The sequence below is a fragment of the Arctopsyche grandis genome, chromosome 1 (assembly GCF_051622035.1).
Source record: "Arctopsyche grandis isolate Sample6627 chromosome 1, ASM5162203v2, whole genome shotgun sequence".
NCBI classification, from domain to species: domain Eukaryota; kingdom Metazoa; phylum Arthropoda; class Insecta; order Trichoptera; family Hydropsychidae; genus Arctopsyche; species Arctopsyche grandis.
In genome coordinates, this window is record NC_135355.1 from 40,677,043 (window position 1) to 40,698,322 (window position 21,280).

The 21,280-nt window shown below is 32.1% G+C and overlaps 2 protein-coding genes across 2 annotated transcripts in view; one reads left to right on the forward strand and one right to left on the reverse strand.

Annotated features, from left to right (window-relative positions):
* LOC143917925 (neuroligin-4, X-linked-like) overlaps positions 1-21,280 on the forward strand; it is a 283,330-nt gene that overhangs the window by 143,785 nt on the left and 118,265 nt on the right. The window lies entirely within an intron of this gene.
* Positions 17,651-20,240, reverse strand: LOC143910767 (zinc finger MYM-type protein 1-like). Its single transcript, XM_077429367.1, has 2 exons — positions 19,945-20,240; positions 17,651-19,874 (listed from the first exon to the last, which is right to left on the reverse strand). The coding sequence occupies exon 2, from the start codon at positions 19,829-19,831 to the stop codon at positions 17,651-17,653; it is 2,181 nt and encodes a 726-aa protein (XP_077285493.1). The 5' UTR covers positions 19,832-19,874; positions 19,945-20,240.

Below are 21,280 nucleotides of genomic sequence, written 5' to 3' on the forward strand. Positions count from 1 at the left end.
CTTCATCTATTGTTACTACATTCATGGATAAAGTAAAAAACAACCAGCTTACATTGTTCATGATCGAAACATGTTGTGACAATTTCCTTAACGAATTGGGTATTACATATGGACGTATTTATATACCTATACATATGTATAATGCATAATAGATAGATTTAGCAATTTTAGCTGATATTGCTAATTGAATAATTCAAATGAGAGACCAAACACTAAAAGGCTCAAACAAAACCATATATATCCTATTTTACCTATGTATGTATGTACATACACTGGGCTTTATCTCTGAGAGTGGGTGGGTTCATCCTATCCATTGATTCAACACACGTTCTGGGAGAGGGATACTTAATAGACTCGAGTTGAGTGCAGGGCTGCAACAACCCCCACATACTAACACGTCCTCTTCTTTATTTTTGCATTTAGAGCTTTTCGTAGAGCTTTTACCCGGTGGGGTGGGGGGAGGGGGATCCGGAGGGGAATATTAGACGGGGAGCGCGTTTCCCACACAAATTGGGATGCACGCGGATTGTGGAAAGTTTCCTTGTAATATTTAGCCTCCCGAGGGGGTGGATCTTCTGGGGGGTAGGTTTTGCAGATGCGGTAATACCGCTCGGCTGTCAAGCCACGCCTAAGGCGCATTTCTACTTAATTAATTTTGCTAACGCCGTGGAAGATTGGCCTCCGCGCACACGCCTTAAGGTTTTGTACGGTTTTGGTGAAAATTAATTACCTCGATATTCGCGGGACATGTGCACGCGACGATGACACCTATCATATTTGAGGCAAACTTTACTATGCCTAAGCTTAAGCCCCGGCCATATACAGGGCGGGCTGTAAACAATCACAAGATTCGCATCTGGGAAATTGACAGCTTAATTTCAATATTCCCTAGCTAAATCGAATGAATCTACGACTATTAAAGGAAGATTCCGTTCATCAAATGAACTGTTCATCGATGACCATTCATCAAATGGACTTTTCATCGATGACCATTCATCAAGTAGACTGTTCATCGATGACCATTCAAAAAGTTGACAACTGATTGAAGACCATTCATCAAGTGGAATGGTCATTGACGATCGTTCTATTAATTCTTTTAATTAACTATCAATCAAATGAACTGTTAGCCGATTACCATTCATCAAATGGACTTTTCATCGATGAAAATTCGTCAACTGGACTGTTCATGGATGAACATTCATCCCGTGGACAGTTAGTCGAAGACCATTCGTCAAGTGGAATGATCATTGACGATCTATTAATTCTATTAATTAACTATTAAGAGGGCTGTACACCCGAAACCTTAATTTTGTTACCGTTCCTTTCTTCGATATATATATTGAGTGTATGTATATGTTGAATGAATGCGACAATATATATCAATATATATATATATTGAGTGAATGCGACAGTTGCGCTTCCACCAGATAAAACGTATTTTAAATTGACAAAATCGAGGTTTACTTACTTTCTGTGCATCTATCGGCGTATTTTTTTTTAAATCGACCGTTAAATAAGCACGCTGGACTCGTTTCGTGAGTGTAAAAAAGAGGCGATTTTATAGATGTTTGGCGGCTCCTAGCTCCTATAAAAAATAATTAATCAAAAAAATAAAACAATAAATGCACCCCAATGGTGGATATTCATAGCATATTAAAAAATAATTTCTCTAGTGCCATAATTGAGGAAAGGAGAAGTATAGTACGTTTGTATGGACAAGGCACTGCTGTCCAGCCCTCTTAATCAAATGAACTGTTCATCGATGACCATTTGTAAAGTGGATTGTTCATCGACGATCATTCGTGAAGTGGACTGTTCATCGACGATCATTCGTACAGTGTACAGTTCATCGATGACTATTCATCAAATGGACTGTTCATCGATAACCATTCGTCAAGTAGACTGTTCCTCGAATACCATTCATCAAGTGAAATTTTCATCGCCGATCGTTTATCAGGTGAACTATTCGTCAAAAGAACTGTTCATCGATGACGATTCGTTAAGTGGACAGTTCTTCGATGAAAATTTATCAAGTGGAAAGTTCATCGAAGACCATTCATCAAGTGGAATGTTCATAGACGATCGTTTCTCAATTGAACTTTTCATCAAACGGACTGTTCATCGTTGAATATTCGTCAAGTGGACTGTTCATCGATGACCATTCACCAAGTGGAATGATCATGGACAATCGATCTATTTTATCTATTAATTAACTATTAATCAAATAAACTGTTGATCGATGACCATTTGTCAAGTGGACTGTTCATTGACGACCATTCATCCAGTGTACAGTTCATCGATGACAACTCGTCAAGTATGTATGTAGATTGTTCATCGACGACCATTCGTCAAGTGAACTATTTATCGACGACTGTTCATCAAATGGACTGTCAATTAAAGAGTGGTTCACCAAACGGATGGAAATAAATAGTAGAAGAGAAAATAAACAAGGATAAACTTTCACTTTGATTGACAGATGTATGCTAAATTGAAACTGTAAATTACAATATAATATATGTATATGATGAATTGAACGTTTTTGTAAAGAATGAGATCCATCTCAAAAATTTCAGCTCAATTTATTCAGTAGCTTAGGAGATAAACAAATCCAAAGAAATATGAAAAAGAAATGACCTATATACATATGTATATTTATTTATTTTGTTAGGAAAATTTACAATTTTATTAATTACAAAATTGATAACAAAAAATTATTATTAGAATATAAACCATTTAAAAAAATGTCTGCATATATATATGTAAGAGGAGGTACCAATTCGACTTCAAAATTTGAAAAAAAAAATTACAGCATAGCGTGTAGCGTTTCATGAACTTATTTAGACAAAGCTTTTACATGATACAACTTACGGTCTTCAAAAATCATCCCCAAAGTAAGTATTCGTACAAACATCTCGACGTCAAATTATCTCACGGTAGTAAGACTTTGTATATTGGTACTTCATATACAAAGTATAAAGGAAAGCTTATTTGTTTTTTTCATTCTGATAATTTTATTTAAAAATCATACAAATGACTTTAAAAATGATGCAAATACTGGAAAGCCTAGCTTTGCGCATTAATAAAACTGCCATTTCCTATATAATGGATTAAGCACAATTTTGACATTCAATTAGCCGAAATCCATTGAATCGCGCTGGATTTGCGTATTTAGCGTTGATCCGAATTCACATTGTTCGAAGGTCGAAATTAAATTTAATTCACCCTTACGTATTGGGTGATTAGTTTCTGATACGCACTGGCATAACTAGCGGATATATACATATTATATATTGCATGTTTGTTCTAATACCGTCATTTCTGCGACGAAATTTTCAATTTAAACGAGGATTATGATATAACAATGTGGGGCAAATGTTAGATTAGGGTAACTATTTTTATTAATAAACCAATTTCAATAACATATGTGACACACGATGAGTATTGAATGTATGTATGTATGTTAGATTTATTTGACTGGGTGCAAAAGTTGATATTTTTTAAATGCGCTATTTTCGCCCATCGTAACTTTGAGCTGATTTGCATTGTTAATAACATTCGTTAATTTTAGGGGTCTTACGTTAGAAATTCTGCACCCATGTTCTGTTTGAGCTGTTGAATGAGAATGAAGAATAAAATTAAATACGAAAGAATACAGAAATAATTTTATCATAGAACTTACAAAGATATATCAAAATAGAAAGGTCGAGCACATTAAAGAGCATATTCTGATATCTCTATTTTATTGTATGTATTTTATATCAGTAGCAAATAGTACAGTGCAGTTTAAACTGTACTCTAAAATATATGTAGTCTACCTTGTACACGTAAAAAACGTTTGTGTGGGAAAAATATTATGAAATCGGTTTTGTTTTATTATATTTTAGTTTCGCGACATCACGTGAGCAAATGTCGTATGTGAATCACGTACAGATCGGACGATTGTAAAATCCCATTTTGATTTCCGATCGCCAAATTGGATTCTAATTCGCGATTGTGAAATCCTGTTGGACGCTCTAAAGCAATTTTGGTTGTATTTTCCATCGTTTTGTGAAGTGAAATGAATTTGTGAGTTTCCAAACATCGATCGTGATTCATTTTATACACACGTACTTTTTATTACAACTAAAGTTAGCCAACAAAGGAGATTCGTCTGAAGAAAAATAGGCAGACACATCTCTAGCGATTTGTTTGACGAAGCCGTTTCTCAGCGAAGAGCATATTTTTGACAAATTTTGACGAGTGTGTCAAATTTCGTAGTCAAAGACCGTACGAAAGATTTGTCTGCTCTTTGATCTTTCCGTCAGTAGGCAGACATAAAAAAAAATGAAAAGGAACATGTTTCAATTAAAATCTATAAAAACTCAACGGTTATATGAATATAGTATTTGCTTAAGAACATTTTTAATTAATTAATTAATTTATTAAGTAAATAGAGAGAACAATTTTTCATTAAAAAGTTTAACATAAATATAAAATATAATCCTTGTTGAGATACAAACACAAAATTTCAATTAATTAATATATTTTTTGAAGAAATCCCATCGTCTATTAAAATTTCATAAGAAATATAGCATACCTTCCTTTTATTGTAACTAGCTTTAGTATAATAACTAAAGACATATTAAAATTGAAACGTCTTCGATTTCTTGAATTGACAAAAAAATCGTTGTCTATTTCTGTCAACTTGGATGACACAATATATCTTGTTCGTGTCTTTTTCTTCCTTTCATTCTTAGTTAAAAAAAAGGTGTCAGACCATATCAGACATCCATTTCAGAATTAAAAGTAGAACGAGGTTCTAAAAATAAAATCATTTATATAAGACGTTTGTTTTTTTCTGCTTTAAAACGCGCACATTGTTCAATGTTTTATATAATATAAAAAACAAGTCGGCTTTAAAAGTTTGATGCTGTATAATCATCTATACATAGCAGACAAGCACCCGGCGTTGCTTGGTCGGATTTTTATAAGAGAGAAATGAATGTATCATAATTTGAAAAATGTGCATTTGCAAAACAAACATTCATTTTATATATGTATATAATACATTTAATATATTATGTGTATATTAAATGTATAAAATTAAATGAAAAATCTACCACCGTGAATTTAAAACTGCATTTATGCATAAAACATGATATTAATGTAAATTCCACCTATCAATTCATATTGAAATTGTCTCAGCGTGAGATTTAAATTTATATTTAAAGCTCGAGCTTTAAATAATCTGTTAATTTCGATATTCCATTCTGTACGTTTTGTATTATTAAAATTTTCGATTATCCTAATGGAGTCATCAGGTATTCAAAAGCGTACGTTTGTTTTATGTTTAGTGAACCTTGACCGTACATACATATATACACTTGCAAATTTTTTATGAAGTTTAAATCTCGTTTGGCGAGCTTTTAGCCGACAACGAATACATACATATGTATGCATGTATGACTATAAAACGTTTTTAACGTTTCCTCGTATTTTAACGAGGCAGGGACACCTTACACTTTGACAAAACAAAAACCGATAAATAAGTCTGTGTACTGCGAGGTCACTTCGTTGTATGAAATATTACAAAGGACTCTTTTGAAACCCCTCGCCATTATTATTCGGCAACGTCCTTAAAAACATCCAATACTATTTTCGAGCGAGTGCTCGATTTTCAGCAACAATGAGAAGAAAAACTATAGTAGGGGAAGATACACTTTTCCGATGTCGGCCCGGAGGTTTGTTTTAAATCTAATTTGGGGAAAAGGTTTCCGTGCGAATTATTTCGGCGTGCGTTTGCGCAACAGACAAACGTTACAATTTGTGAAAGTTTATATTTAAACGTTGTCATAGTTTTGGAAGACACGACGCAATTTTCCGACTCTCGGTGTCCTGTGTTATTAATTTGTGTGGAAATTTATTGCCGAATTTTCCCGCGAGTGATTTATTAGAATGGAGTTTTCCTTTTTGCCAAGAGCGAACGTTTCGAAGCTCGGGGCCCATACACATTCATAAATACATGTATTATACATTTGAAAGCCGATATTAATTGTACATAATGGAGGAATGAATTCTCATTTCAGATGCTTGGCGTTTTATATATGTATAATATTCCTCTGAAATTAATAAACAGTATCGAAGACTTATGCAATAACACTTTGGGACCGTTTTGGAATATGTGTTGATCTTCTTTTTATGGATCAAAATCGCCGGTTATACTATTGATACCTGTAGGTTCAAGCGTGGTAATAATTTTTTATACATTTTATTGCCAGTTCGATGCTAGCTTGACCGGCTACATGGTCCGCCAGCTTAATGAGAATTACATTGCGAACCTTTAAGGGTTTTATATGGCAACATAAAAAGAATGGACCTTTTAACTGAAACTTAATAGTATTTACTAACGAAGCCTTCTCCGAGTGAAGAGTATACTCGAACGCGACGGCTATAAAAAAGGTACATAAAAGTTGCCGCGTCCGAATGGCAAAGCCTTAATCCACTGCTTAAGCCCCGAAGATGAAAATAAAATTAAACGGCATCACAAAGAGTTTTCTAATCAAGGCATTAAGTCCACCTACCCCTTTTTGTCGTTGACACGACTATATTGCCTTTTAATTAACGGCCAATTAAAAATAGCAAAAAAACTCGTTAGCATTTTCCGCATCCGTTGCAATTTACTTGATCGCGCCGCTTTAATTTCGAGACTGCTGAAAATCGATAGTAAAATACTCGGAACGGAACTGAAAACTGGAGCAGATGTTCTAAGCATTTCGAACTGATGAAAGCAGGCTTTGTAAAAAGTCTTATCTTATTGTTTGGAGTAACTCCTAACATTGAGCAGTTTTTTACCTACTATCTAGCATTGCTTTAGATTTTCTGAGCTTTTATTGAGAATAAAAGTTGTTAAACAAATATTTTATAACCTCGAAAAACACGATACAATACTAACATTTCCCCAAGAAACTATTTTCTAAAGTAAAATTCGTCATCCAAGAATCGTTGTATTTTCATTTCAAAGTCAATGCTGTTTTAATAACGTTTGAATTTGATTTGATTCGTTTGATCGATCAGCTTCTTAACATCAAATGTAAATTGATTGGAAGGGTCCGAACAAAATAAATAAAAATAATTATTAAATAAGATCACTAAATTAAGAAAAAAAATTATAGTGCAATATTTATATGAGATTTAGTTTACATACGACATGTTAATAATGATAGCACTGAGCAACAAAAACTCACTCTTTTTCTTACCGAAGCGAAGTCTAATCAATCTATAAATTTGACCCGCTAATTACGAATATGACATTAATTTTTGTGGGCTTCTCATTTATGAGATATAACCGTTTAAATAAATGCACAATTTTTACAGATTTTTGGCTATTGCAGTCTTTAAATAAAAAAAATATATTGTTCCGTGTCAAAAGTAAGTATTAGAATACATTGTCAGATGTTTTTTCCATTGATTGTGATTTTTTATTGCTCTAAAATACTGACATTTCACTATCTAACAAATTTTGAAAGGCAAAAATATACTTTTTTCTTACATTTTCCACTCCGGTTTTTTTATTTTGTGGAATTGATCAGTCAAAATCAAAAGGTCAAGTTTCATCAGGGGCAGGTTTGATACTACATATATGGTTAGTGTAAAAAGGATATGATGGATCAGACTAATATGACCTCTAAATATTTGTTTCAGCTGTCTTTTTTTATCTCAAGGGGGCCAAGTTGACAAATACGTCTCTATAAAATTTTTAAGCGAATCACCCATGAAAAGTCTACATCTTTCCGTCCCTTTTTTCAATTGGTATGTTTACACTTTCTTTTTTTCTGATGTAATAAAAATAAATTTACAACTAGTGACACTTTCTACGTGCAAACGCATAATAGTTTTCGAATGAAACACAACCGATGCGTGTGATGCTGAACAGCGTACCGCAATTTAGTGTGTGTGTGTGTGTGTGTGTGTTTGCGAAGCAACGCAAATCTCTAAATTTGCTTTTAACACCCGTTAATTTTCACAAAGCTCGCTAATGGCTGTATCCAATTAGTCAGAGTTGCGATAACTCTGATCGGTACATGTTTTCATGTCTGGAGGGGTTTTCCGGGAGGGAAATGCGTGCACGCAGTTTTCCCCGCTCGCTGATGGAAATCCCCGCTAAGGCTGATAATAATTCGTTATGATGGCATCGGGATAAGATTGCAGTGCGAGGGGGTGTAAGTCGAAACCACCCTAATCCTAAAAGGCTATTCGTTTCTGGGAATGTCCTTATCACCACCTGTGCTCCACGTGTCCTCGCAGCCAAGAGGACCCGTTTTAGCCCATTAGGCTGATGACAGGGCTTTAAACTAACATTTGAGCAAATATACGCGTCCCCAACCCACACGAAAACATTCCGTATTATAAATGTCGCATTCGGTCTAAGCCTTCTTTTAATGCAAATAAAAGAATGGTAGGATTTTCTCCGAAATAATAATAATACGCAATAGACATTACAAAAAATTTGCTCATAATGAAAATTTTGAACACTTCCTTTTACTGTGCTTAAAAAAAATCGACATTCCCATTCTGGACGCTGGAATCCCAGCGTCCAGATAAAATGTGTTTTAAGTTAATTTTATTTTATTTTATTTAAATTGGCACATATACAGAAGAATAAAATATAAAAAAAGAAAGCAGTACAGTGAGACAAAAAATATATAAATATAAATGAAAATATTATATTTCATGTACAGTGAGCACCACATGCTAATATAAAGCAAACAAAAAAGAAAAATTACAAAAACATATTTAAATGAATAAACAATGAATGACAATGAAGGTGACGAAGCAAATCAATCACAGATTTGCTTCTTCACCTTAGCTCTTAAAGTACTGAAAGAGTCAGCAAAAAGGTCGGTACAATCATCCATATCATCCTAAAGACGGCATATACGTTTAAATGAAGGGTTGTTATGACAAATTTATGGATAGAACAGATTTCTACATCTGGTGAATCGGGCAATAACGTTAAAATTAATTTCGTTCAAAACCCATGTGTCAAGGATACCATTAGCAATCTTATATAAAAGTAACAAATCAGAAACCCTTCTATGATGAGACAAACTAGCGATCTTGAAAAAAGAGAGTCTGTCATTATAAGTTGACAGAAATCTTACAAGATTTATGCAAAATCTGCGAGTTGAATTACTGTAATTAGCTATAAAAATAATTTTATCGTGTATCAAAGGTCGAATTATATTAAATGAGTACACGAAATGAAAAAAAATGACGGCTAAAGTCATTCCATGGTGGATATCATTCTCATACTGACCGTTGAGCGCGGTGCTTACTGAATTTTTTTCGCCCTCTTTTTCTTATCTGTAAGGCACATTTACAAGGGGCTTCTCGTGAAAATGATTATTTATGTAGATATTGATTAATTTTTTTATCTCGTAATGACATAATTCAAATCAGAGAGGTTTTTATGAGATATACATATATAAAATATGAAGACCCTGCATTCAGTATATATAAAGAAATAATATAAAATGTAAGTCCTGGTCACTCGCTACCACCACATTAGGCCAAGTGATAAATCAAAATTCATTTCGTTATACTTAATAGCACAATATAACTTAATTCTTCAAATTGCAAGCTACATATTGTATATGTCGAAATGAACTCACAATGTAAAGTTATTTTAAAATACTGACCAATCAATATATCTATGTATTTACACACATTATAAATATATGTAACATACTAACTGTTTATTTTAATGACTATTTATTTTAATAAATATAAAGTTACTGAAAAATAAAATACAACCTTTTAAATGCACGTTGCAATGAAGAATAAATGTTATTGTCAGTATTTTTCATTATTAATTTTTTGATGCATTTATTTCAAATAGTCAGCATCATAGTCAGAGTATTCAAGTCCTGGTGCAGGCAATTGGTGAAATGTAATTTCTTATGCTATATATATTAATATGAATGTTCATTTATTTATTCGCTATGCAAAACTACATATGTAAAAATAAATTTACATTCAACAATTATTTAAGTCATGATATCTAACTTACAAAAATTACAAATTTTTCTGAAAAAAATCAGCTTTTACTGTTTGTCTGAATAAAATGATAACTTTGGATAGTTGTTAAGCGACTTTGGTATAAAAAAAAGTTATTCAGATTTCTAATGTAAGTTGTAATATATGAAGTCCTTTGCCTGATCAGATATTAAATCCGTTATGGTATAGTTGTATGGTGAAAATTAAATTAATACTGTAAGTAGCTTGCAGATAGAAGGAGTACTTATCTCTTAGATCGACTTAATCTTCAAGTGCATAGTTTTAATCCATCCTATTCGACATTCGCAGATTTTGCACGGCTTTAGCCAGCTATACCTAATAGTTTAAGCAGACCGCCGTCACTTAAGATAGCGCTCAGAGCTTATGCAAGCCTTTCCCAAGGAGATTGTAGAATCTACGAGCACACGAACTTATCGAACGCTTCCAATTCGAACCAGTGGTGAATATTTACGCAATATTGGATCGTTTGAAATTTGATTTGTGCGCGCAGATGTTCTTCGAGTTTGACGACGGGTCCGGCAACCGAGCAATTAGTGCAAAGTGTGCTGTGCAAGAGCTAAAGAAGCTTACGGGGTGGGTAAATAATATGTAAATTAAAATGGGAGATGGGTGGGGTGAGGTGGGGTGGTAGGCCTTCTAATTGAGAGCAGAACAGATGTAGGCGGTATTTGTGGGTCGCATCCGGCGTCTCGGATTCTATTATGAGGGCTCTAGGGCTGTTGAGGTAATTAAGCGACAATTTTCCCAGGACAAAAGAAAAGCCGAACGGGAAAAATCCCGGCGGAAGTGCAATACTTGTGATGCCGCGTGACCCTCCAAAGGAAAAGCCTTTCTTTAGTGAGCATACGGCTCCAGATCAAATTTTTTATGTTGTTTAAGTACTCAAAATTATAATGTTTTAAAATTGGGGAGAGTACAAGGCTTTTTTCAAAAACATAAATAGAATATTAAAGACTCGTACTCGTAGTCAAGTTGACATTTCTTCGAAAACATTGTAGATAGAGATCAACAATGATTTTGATATTTCTTATCATTACATTATTCTTTACATGTAAAATAAAATGGAATTTGGAAGGTCATTTCATATTTGAAACGAGTCATATTTGACAAACCGAAGATTTTCAGATAGACTTAATTCTGAATTTTCAAATGTTTTTGTACCTACAGATGGTGTTCCCCAGGGATCTCATTGTTGTCCTATTTTATTTTATCTATTCATTAATGATGATATTGATATTTTTGATCGAAATATTTGGTGTTTTATTGCATGCAGATGATATGAAAATTTTCAAATCGATTTCATTGTTTACTGCTTTAAAATAATTTTGATAAATTAAATTAGATAGAATGGTGAAAATACGATAAATTTGTCCTGAATGTCTTGAATACAAATAAATGTCAATTTTATATGTAACTTGTAACTTTCTAATGAGTATATTATTCTATTCTCCACACCTATTTGATTTTTGGGTGAATCTAGGGTTGGTAACCAAGACGAAAGATCCGGGCATAATTTTTGATAACCGTTTATGCTTTTTTGATCACAATAATTACCATTTACTATTAAGATGGTTTTATTTTTAGAATTTTTTAGCGTTTGAATTGCATAAATACTATGAAATTGTTATTCTGTTCACTTGTTAGGAGTAAGTTAGAGTGTAATTCCACAGTATGGTCTCCTTTTGTGTAAATCATTTTTATTTGTTATAAAAAATTATATTTAAGTTTTTTAAATAAATTGAATATTTAAATATGAACTATTTTAATGCACATATGTCAGTAAACTATGAAAATCTTTAATTTTTTTTAAAAATTAATAAACTTAGACAAAAGAATCTTCAATGATTACTTTTTTTTTTCTATAGACTATAAGTCTCGTGTTGACTGTTTTTCTATATTTAAATTTGTTTTCCAACAAATCATTCCACTTTACTCGATCTCAACCGTTATTTGTAAATAATAATAGTCGTTATTGTAGTTATTATCTCTACTCTTCCATCCCTAGATTGATTAAGTATGGAAATGATTTGATTGTCAATTTTGACATGTGTTTGGATACAGTTTCAACATCAGATTCAGATATATATGTGTGTGTGTGTATTTGTTGATTCTGTATTTCATTAAAAGCCTATTATTGTTTGTTTTAAATAAGAAAAGGCAAAAGCATCATATCATCGATACTTTAATTATGTTAGAGTCAAGCACAGTATTGATATATTATAATTAACATCTTATTCCATTTATATAATAATTTTCAAATCATCCTTTTTTAAAAATGTGATTCGATTCGATTCTACAAAAATAATCCGTCACAACTCATTGAGAGATCCTTTCCAATGAGTTGCCGGATTAAAATTGACAGCACGGCGTACCCAATTATCTCATCCCGAAATGAAGTTCATCAAAATTGGCCGATCTCATGATCAAAATGCGTATATTTTTAGACGGCGACATGATTCCGGAGGAAATTATCCAAAATAAAAAATACTGTAGAACGAAAATAAAAATAGGGTTCTAACGAAGCTCGTGTCGAAAAAGTTTCATTTGACATAAAAAAAATTTAAATTAAATAATTCAAAAAGAATTTGCGCCGAAAATTGAAACGGCTTATTTGTGTGGGTTTTACCATCGTTATGGCCCTTAAGGGGTGACGGCCCTAATGGGAGTGACTTATTAGACGTTTCTCTCTAATGAGACGTACTAATCAACCGAGACATGAACGACTCTGCTATTATTACTTTTTATTGGACATGCGATAGACTTTACATCGAGAACGTAAGAATTAACTGTGAAGGCTATGAGATGAAGCTTTCTTTTTTCATTTACCCTAAGGATCCAACGAAAAAATGTTTGTTAATTAAATATGCAAAAAAAAAAAAAAATTATGCTGTACAAAGGCAATATTAAAAATTCGCAATTCTAAATATGTATATGTACATATATATAATATTACAAAGAATGCCGTATAAGTTGTAAACGAGCGAAATATTGGAATTCCATTAATTTCATTATGAAAGCGTATTATGAATTCGTTTCATTGCTTTTTTTAATATTTGAAAAAAATTTTCAAGATTATGATATGTTTCGTAAGACGGCTTTTATTTTAAATTAATATTTCAAGATAAAGTTCCTGGCTCGACTGCTTTCATATTTAAACAGAAGCGTTGTGTAACGTTCAAGTTAAGTTTAGATAATAATTTTAACTTAAACAAACGAACGTATGCCTTTATGAATATAAATTAATTGGAATATATCGCATTCTCCGAACGCAAAGACGTTCGTTTTGTTCCGCTTAAGTCATTATATAAATATAATATATAAAGAATTTATATTACAAATAACAGTGGACCCAAATTCCACAAACGTATGAAAATCTACTATACAACCTTTCGATTTAGAACCAACTAATTTTATATATTTATTTTTTACATACGAATGTACATATATACACATATGTACATATACCAGAATTAATTCCTGTCCAATTACAAAACAATGCAGCATTTTTATCACATGAACAATTCCAAGCTCTAAATAATACAAAATAAACCCCTAAAAATAATTTAAAATACACCCATTTATACAAACTTGAAAAAACTGCTTACCATAAATAATAGTCCGTTAGTTACAGACATTACTAACAAACTAACCAGTAGATTCTAAGACAGAATCACTAATAACAATACTAACACACTTGGAAAGAGTCTCGGTGATTACAACGAAATGTCTATACCCATCAGGAATAACAAAGATTACCTAAAAATAAACTGCTTTGAAGAATGAGCATTTGTAAGAATTGCAATAGGTTTTTGAGCTCTTTTTCCTATTATGCTGTACATTAACATTAGAATAATATAATACTATGATTACTAACAAAATTAAATTAAAATTGTAAGATAGAAAATGATCAGTAGATCAGTAGCTATTAAAATTTATATAAGATGTATTTGATTTAGTAATAATAAAAAGTATTTAAAAATCAAAATCAAATAAATAACTATAATAATAGTAAAAACACTTGTTGAAAGTTGTCAATGTATACGAATAGAGGTTTTATAGATATAAGATGTATTGTGAACATAATAACGTAATAATAAAAAGCATTTTAAATATATTGTAACTACATACATACTAAATTTACAAGACATCTTTGAATTATGTACATAAATTTTACTGTACATAAATCATATAGTAGGTAGAATGGGTTTTTAGCCAATTTCATACTATATCATATTGCTTCAAAATATTATACCTTATGTCTCCCGAATTTCACTTGTTTTTCGACAAGTTATGTATAATATAACCTTAAATCTTTCATAAAGTGAGCCTTAATTAACAGTTTAACTTTTTCAATTAAGAACTTTTAATGTTTCTATAATAAATATATGTACATGCATATAGCGGCGTAAAACAATAAATTTATCATTGCAGAACTCTACACTTCCATAACTTGTTTACGAGCTTTCAGTACCTATCGAGCTAAAATTTAATTAATTAAAAAAAGAATTTCCATACTTTTAAAGGAAGTTTCTACGTATAAATGAACATCGACAACCTCGACTTCGCATACACGTCAGTTGCCAATATCGGCGAGCGATCGGAATGTTTGCGCGAATCCCAAAATTTCTCGTTTCGCTTCCACGACTACATGCACTTCAAGGTTTGATTTATGGATTATGCAAAATTTGCATCCATAAATCACCACCATGGGTGATCGCAAGGGTTGGGGGGTGGGGGTGGAGTCTGCTTCGAGCTGCATTCGTGTTTACATTGCGGCTGTTGCTGCAGGGATGATCGAAAACGTGTCGGTATCCGTGCAAGACCGGATGAAAGATGGACCCGGTCGGTGGCTGGAAAATGCTAGCTTTTCCTACACCCCATTCGCCCATCGAAGGAATTTTCTTATTTTAAATATCGTATGAAAATGTTCCTCATAACGCATACCGTACATTCACACAGGCGTACTTTGGGATCAATCGGGATGATGAATATTGAATATACATATTTCTTATACTGTAGATGATATCCAAAAGATCTTCGAGATCATCATAATAATGATCTCTTTCTTCATTTCACTGTTAAATATAAAATCATAAAAGCGATTAGAAAATCTAATCACTATACAATGACATCATCAGATTCAGTATATAAACTGTGACCAAAGTACAACAGTCAGTCCTAACATCTGACCAATCGATAGTCATTATCTTTGATTTAACGAGTACAATCAGTGAAGTATATTATAAATAATTCTACGCATCTCTCAACTTCATCGTTCCAATATTAAAGTGTTCTTCGAATGTATTAGTGATAATTAAAAGTGCATCAATTAAAATATAATATAAGGATTTATGTAGTTTTAAGTAATTTATTCAAAGATGTTGACTGAAACGTCATCATTATGATCAACTTTTTTAAAAAATCAAACGATTCTGCTAGCCAGACCATGATTTGTGACACCGTTAGATGGTTTTCTATCAGAGTTTGCAAATTCATCTGATTTTTATTGAAATATTCTAACAAATTGGCAATCGTATTAAATGCTGCAAATTTACAAATTTGACCATAAATCTTTCAGTCTTAATTGATATGTATTTATTGAATTTCGCTAAGTTGTTTAAAAATGCTGCAAATTTACAAATTTAATCATAGATGTCTCTGTGGGTATTAATTGATATGTATTTAACTCGTATAATACTAATAATAATACAAATTTGACCACAATTGTCTTTGCGGATGTTAATTGATATGTATTAACGTACTTTGTATAACAAAAATAATATTTGAATCAAATGTAAAATGTTTCTGGCCAGCAAGGAGCTTTGGGATTAACTTTTGGCCTTCCTTGTATAAATTAAAAATAAAAATAGCAACATACATGTCGGATAAGAAACAGGTAAGGTTTGTCAGGTAATTTTCGAGAATGAGGGAAATGGAGAGGGGAACTGTGGGCGTCTTTCAAGTATTCTAATCTAGTTTCATGCAATGTTTCAGCGTTTCAAATTAAGGCACAGTAGATTAAATTAGTTTTATGCGGCTGAATGTGTCACGAAAAGTTGCACTCTTAATCCTCTGAAATGTTGAGTTGCTGAAGTGTAAACTTGGAAAAGCTCCTGATGTTCCCTCCCTTTACTCTCCCCTTATTTCAGATTCTACCCTCTCTTCAGATCCCTCCTCCTATGAAAATTCCTCTCAAACCAAGCCTGGTATTTCTGTAGATTTTGGGTGGGTAAGTTCATTTTTTGTAGTGTGTAATTTGCCTTATTTATTTTAATATTTTTTATTTGGATTTTTTCATGTCCTTAACCGTTGTAATATATTTCATTTTTTACAAAAAAGGAAGACTAGTTGTTAGGATAAAGATAATGTAATCTAAACGGACATGCGTTGAAACATCATTAACATCTGTCCATCATTTTTTTTTTTTATAATTAATCTAATGTTCTATGTAGAATATATTAAAGCCAAAAAACATATGAAAATTGTATAAAATTTTTTATGTCTGCTATTTTAACCAATGGCATGGTCTAGTGGTGAGTCTTGTATTATTTTCGTGCAAGGTGTCACGGGTTCAATTCCCACTAGAGTCTCGTTGTTAGCCAGACATTGGTTTGTCGAGGTGAATTGTTTCTTATCAGAATTTTCCAATTTTTCTGATTTTCATTGAAACGGTTCCTGTAAAATAGGCTTTTCCTATCCAATTTTCTATTGCAAACCTTAAGTTATTGTTATATCTCAAGTTTTGCCAGATTTTTCTCCATATATATGTATCTCTGTGGATGATAATTGAATGTAAATATTCGTATTGTTACATGAAAAATGTTATTGATCGTATTGTTACATGAAAATGTTTGTAATGTCTGACCATAGATTTCAGGTCTGCTTAGCAAATTCGCCGCTTTGGAGCAATCTGTTAGGCCAGTTAATTGAAATAAAATAAATAAATAAATAAAATTTCATGTGCGGATTATTCGGTTGCATTATATTCTGCGTTCAAAATCTTAATTTTCATATTCGGTTTTTTCATAATTCGCAAAGAAAGAAATTTGACATTTTAATAGAATGAGTAATTTCATTAATTAGGTGTGACATTTCATATTATCAATAATTGCATAAATTCATGCCCGATTTTCATGAATAAACTTCTCACTATCTAATACATGAATATGCATATGTACATATAAGATAAATCAATACAATAAAGTCTATGAAAATCCATCAATATATATATATATATATATATATATATATATAAAAATATATATATATATATATATATATATATATATATATATATATATATATATATATATATATATATATATATATATATATATATATATATGTGTATTATACCTAAATATATACATATATATATATATATATATATATATATATATATATATATATATATATATATATATATATATATATGTGTATTATACCTAAATATATACATATATATATATATATATATATATATATATATATATATATATATATATATATATATATATATATATATATCAGTGGCGGGCGGTGACTTTTCAAACAAGGGATGCTGTCCCTTGTTTGAAAAAAAAAACCGACCAATTTATTTTTTAAAATTTAATTTTATTCTTCGTTCCTTTTTACAAAATTCATCGATAACCGCATCATAGAATTTTTTATTGTTTTTTAAATTTGACATTATTTTCTTTTCGATTGCAATTAAAGCAAGACCAGAGAGTCTTTCTTCACTTTGACTACTTCTGGTGAACGTTTTAATTCTTTTCATAGTCGAAAATGATCGTTCAGCCGATGCGCTCGTGGAAGGTATCGTACAAATTAATTGTATTAAACTAAATACTTGTTCCAAAACGTCTATTAGATCATCTTTCACAATTAATTCCTTTACGTCATTTATAGATTTCAAATGAAAATCTTGCGTTGAGTACATGTAAATTAATTCGCTTTTTAATTTCATAAAATCAAAGTATTTTCCATAAGTTAGGTGGAGTGATTTAAATAGGAAATCTGGAAAATTATTTTCATATTCTTTAAATTTTTTGACGTTAAAAAATTCGAGAAATTTTAAATTTTCGATATCTCGAAATCGATTGGTTGTATTTACTGAAAGAGTTTCTAAAATTTCAGAATAGTGAAGTTTATACGTTGTTTTCACATCTTCTTCACATTCAGCATATTTTCTTTTTCTATTAAAATTTTTAGTTATTACTTTGTTCCACAATGAATCAAAATCGTCTTTTTTGTTATCTAAATATTTTACAAATTTTTTAATTTCACTTACGCAATACGATATGTCAAAGGTTTTTTTTTGTAAAATTTCAAATAAAAAATCTGCCGAATTAAATATTGCAGAAAATAAATGCAAATTGAAATTGAATTCAAACTCTTTTAAATAACGATGAAGGACTTCAGCATTTATGACAGCATCAGTATCCCATTCGTCTTCATCATTAATTATTTGATTAAATATTTCCATTAATTCTGTTTGATATTCTAATATCATATTTAAAATTTTGCTATTGTAGTTCCATCGTGTAGGGGCAGCAGTGGGAAATCGTTTTTTTATTTGACAATCGAGAAGGGAAATTCTTCTTGAAGACTTACAAAAAAAAGTTGAAAATGACAACATACGGCTGAAAAAACGTTTGCATCCGGATATATGTTTAACAGATTGCGACAAAACTAAATTCAATCTGTGAGCGTAACAATGGACAAATAAAGAATTAGGACAAATATCTCGAATTTTTCGTTGCACTCCATTATGCTCCCCGGACATTACAGCCGCTCCATCGTACGTTTGTGCAATTAATTTGTCCAAACAACCAAATTCTTCCAAGGTCTCACGTATGTGCTGAAAAAGAGCATTAGCTGTTCTATTGGGACTAACATCGACAAATCCAACAAATCTCTCCTGAATTTCATTGTTTTCATCTACATATCTAAAAATAGTAGATAGCTGAGCTTTGCGACTGATATCTGTAGATTCGTCCACAATTATGGAAACAAATTTTGATGCACGTATTTCAGTTTTAATCTCATCTAGCAAGACTTTTGATATTGCGGATACCAAGTCATTTTGTATATGGTTCGATAGTCCAGTAAACACCGTAGAGTTATCTAAATGAGTTTTCAATTTTATGTCTGATTCACTCAACAGATACAGCAACTCAATATAATTCCCTCTATTTTCCGATTCCTGGTGTTCAAAATGTCCTCGTAAAGGTTGTTTTTGTTTTGCTAAAAAACAGATCGCGCTTATTAATTTCGACAAAATGTATCTATTTGCAGTAACTTCTTTGTTGTGCATTTCAATATTTGCTTTAAATTGAGCACTTAAAAAATTTTCTATACGAGGTCCCTTTCCAAATTTTTTAAATTGAGCAGCAGAACATATGTGAGCTTGAGAACATTCATGTCTCTTGCGCGATTTACTTAAATTGTTTAGGTCAGAAAATCCAAATTTACTCCAGACATTCACTTCTTGAGAAAATAAAATACATGGCCAACAGAATAATTTCGTTAAGTGAGCACATCCACAAATCCATGAAATTTTTTCGTATGTTTCTGTGTTAAAATACCTTTTAAATGTTTTTGTTTTAGACTGAATATTTAATATTGGTGTGGGTTTGGGGCTCTTAACAATAATCTCCTTTTCATTAAATGGGAGAGAAGCAAATCTTCTTTTCAGCACATTTTCAATTAAACAATTGCAATTATTATTGATCTCGACGACAAGTCCACTCTCATTGTTATTTTCGATATCCATATTAAAGGCAATAATGAAAACTCGTAAGTAGTGGAACAGTAAACTAAAAATAAAGTTAGACGAAACTAATTTAAATGAAAACTTAATTCAAAAGTAAAAAATAACCAACTTACAGTATAAATGATTAACTTCGTCTAAAGAAATGAATCGGCTAGCTTTTTGATAAATAACTTGGGGCGTAGCGTGCGGAAATATCGATCAACAGCGGCTTCCAAGTGAAACTCAATAGATAAGCAAACAGAGAAACCGAATCCACCGTAGAGGTTAAACAAGTGTCAACGCGTCCGCGCGAATATGACAGCCTCATAGTGCGCATGCGCAAATGGGATCGGTCCGAACTCCGAATCCATGACGCGCGCGCACTTCAGTCGCGCGCGCGTCTACTCGCCAGCGTCACTCGCCTGTGGCCTATGCGAATCCTTAATAAAAATTATCAAAAGATCCTATATAATGCATCATGTAACAAAAAACACGTGATATGTGAAATATATATATATATATATATATATACTCATATACTACATCATAATCACGTACATCACTAAGAATACATCGAAGCGAAATTCAAATATTTATTAAAGATACTCTTGGCTTTTTAAAGTTATAGGGGATGCGCCGCATCCACCGCATCCATGGACCGCACGCCACTGATATATATATATATATATATATATATATATATATATATATATATATATATATATATATATATATATATATATATATATATATATATATATATATATATATATATATATATATATATATATATATATATGTATATGTGTGTACATAAATTAGTTCATTCTGGTAGATCTATTTTTGTAAGCAGTTTGATTATACATGCGGTAATATATGTATGTATGTTTGCGTATATCATTGCTTCACCACGTCGATATCGACGGGGACATTTTCCCGAGACGCGGAAAAGCATTCCCATTACACCGGATCCATTTCCCGAACGACAAATCTACATACGCTCGGAACGTCAAAACCACAGAAAGTCAGACGATATCCGAACCTCTTTTAATATCCCCGTTGCGGGGTTGATGTATTGGCGTCGTAAAACTGCCGTCAGCCCCCGGTGTCCCGAATGTGGGCCCGCAAAGACATTAACCCTTTAAATGCGGCCGGGGTGGGGTCGCGATCTCCCACACGGACTCGCCGGAAGCTGTAAACTTTACTGCTGTTATCAAGCGCACCTAGGGGGTGGGGCTGGCGGTTGATAGAAAGGGGTCCAGGGTGGTTTCTTTTGTCGTAAACGGCGGTCTAGATCACGAGTATCCGAGACCGACAGCGATAAAATCTCCACACTGTTTAATGGGGCTTTAATTGCGTCATTAGAACGGGTAAAAGTAACCCCTGGCACGTCATTCAATATTCGATCATTTTTCTATATAGTCGATCACTATTATTATATTAAACAGATAACCTCAATAAAATCTGCTT

What these genes read in the sequence shown, in the direction of transcription:
- LOC143910767 (XM_077429367.1), bottom strand. Translation starts at nt 19,831, where the DNA reads ATGGATATCGAAAATAACAATGAGAGTGGACTTGTCGTCGAGATCAAT.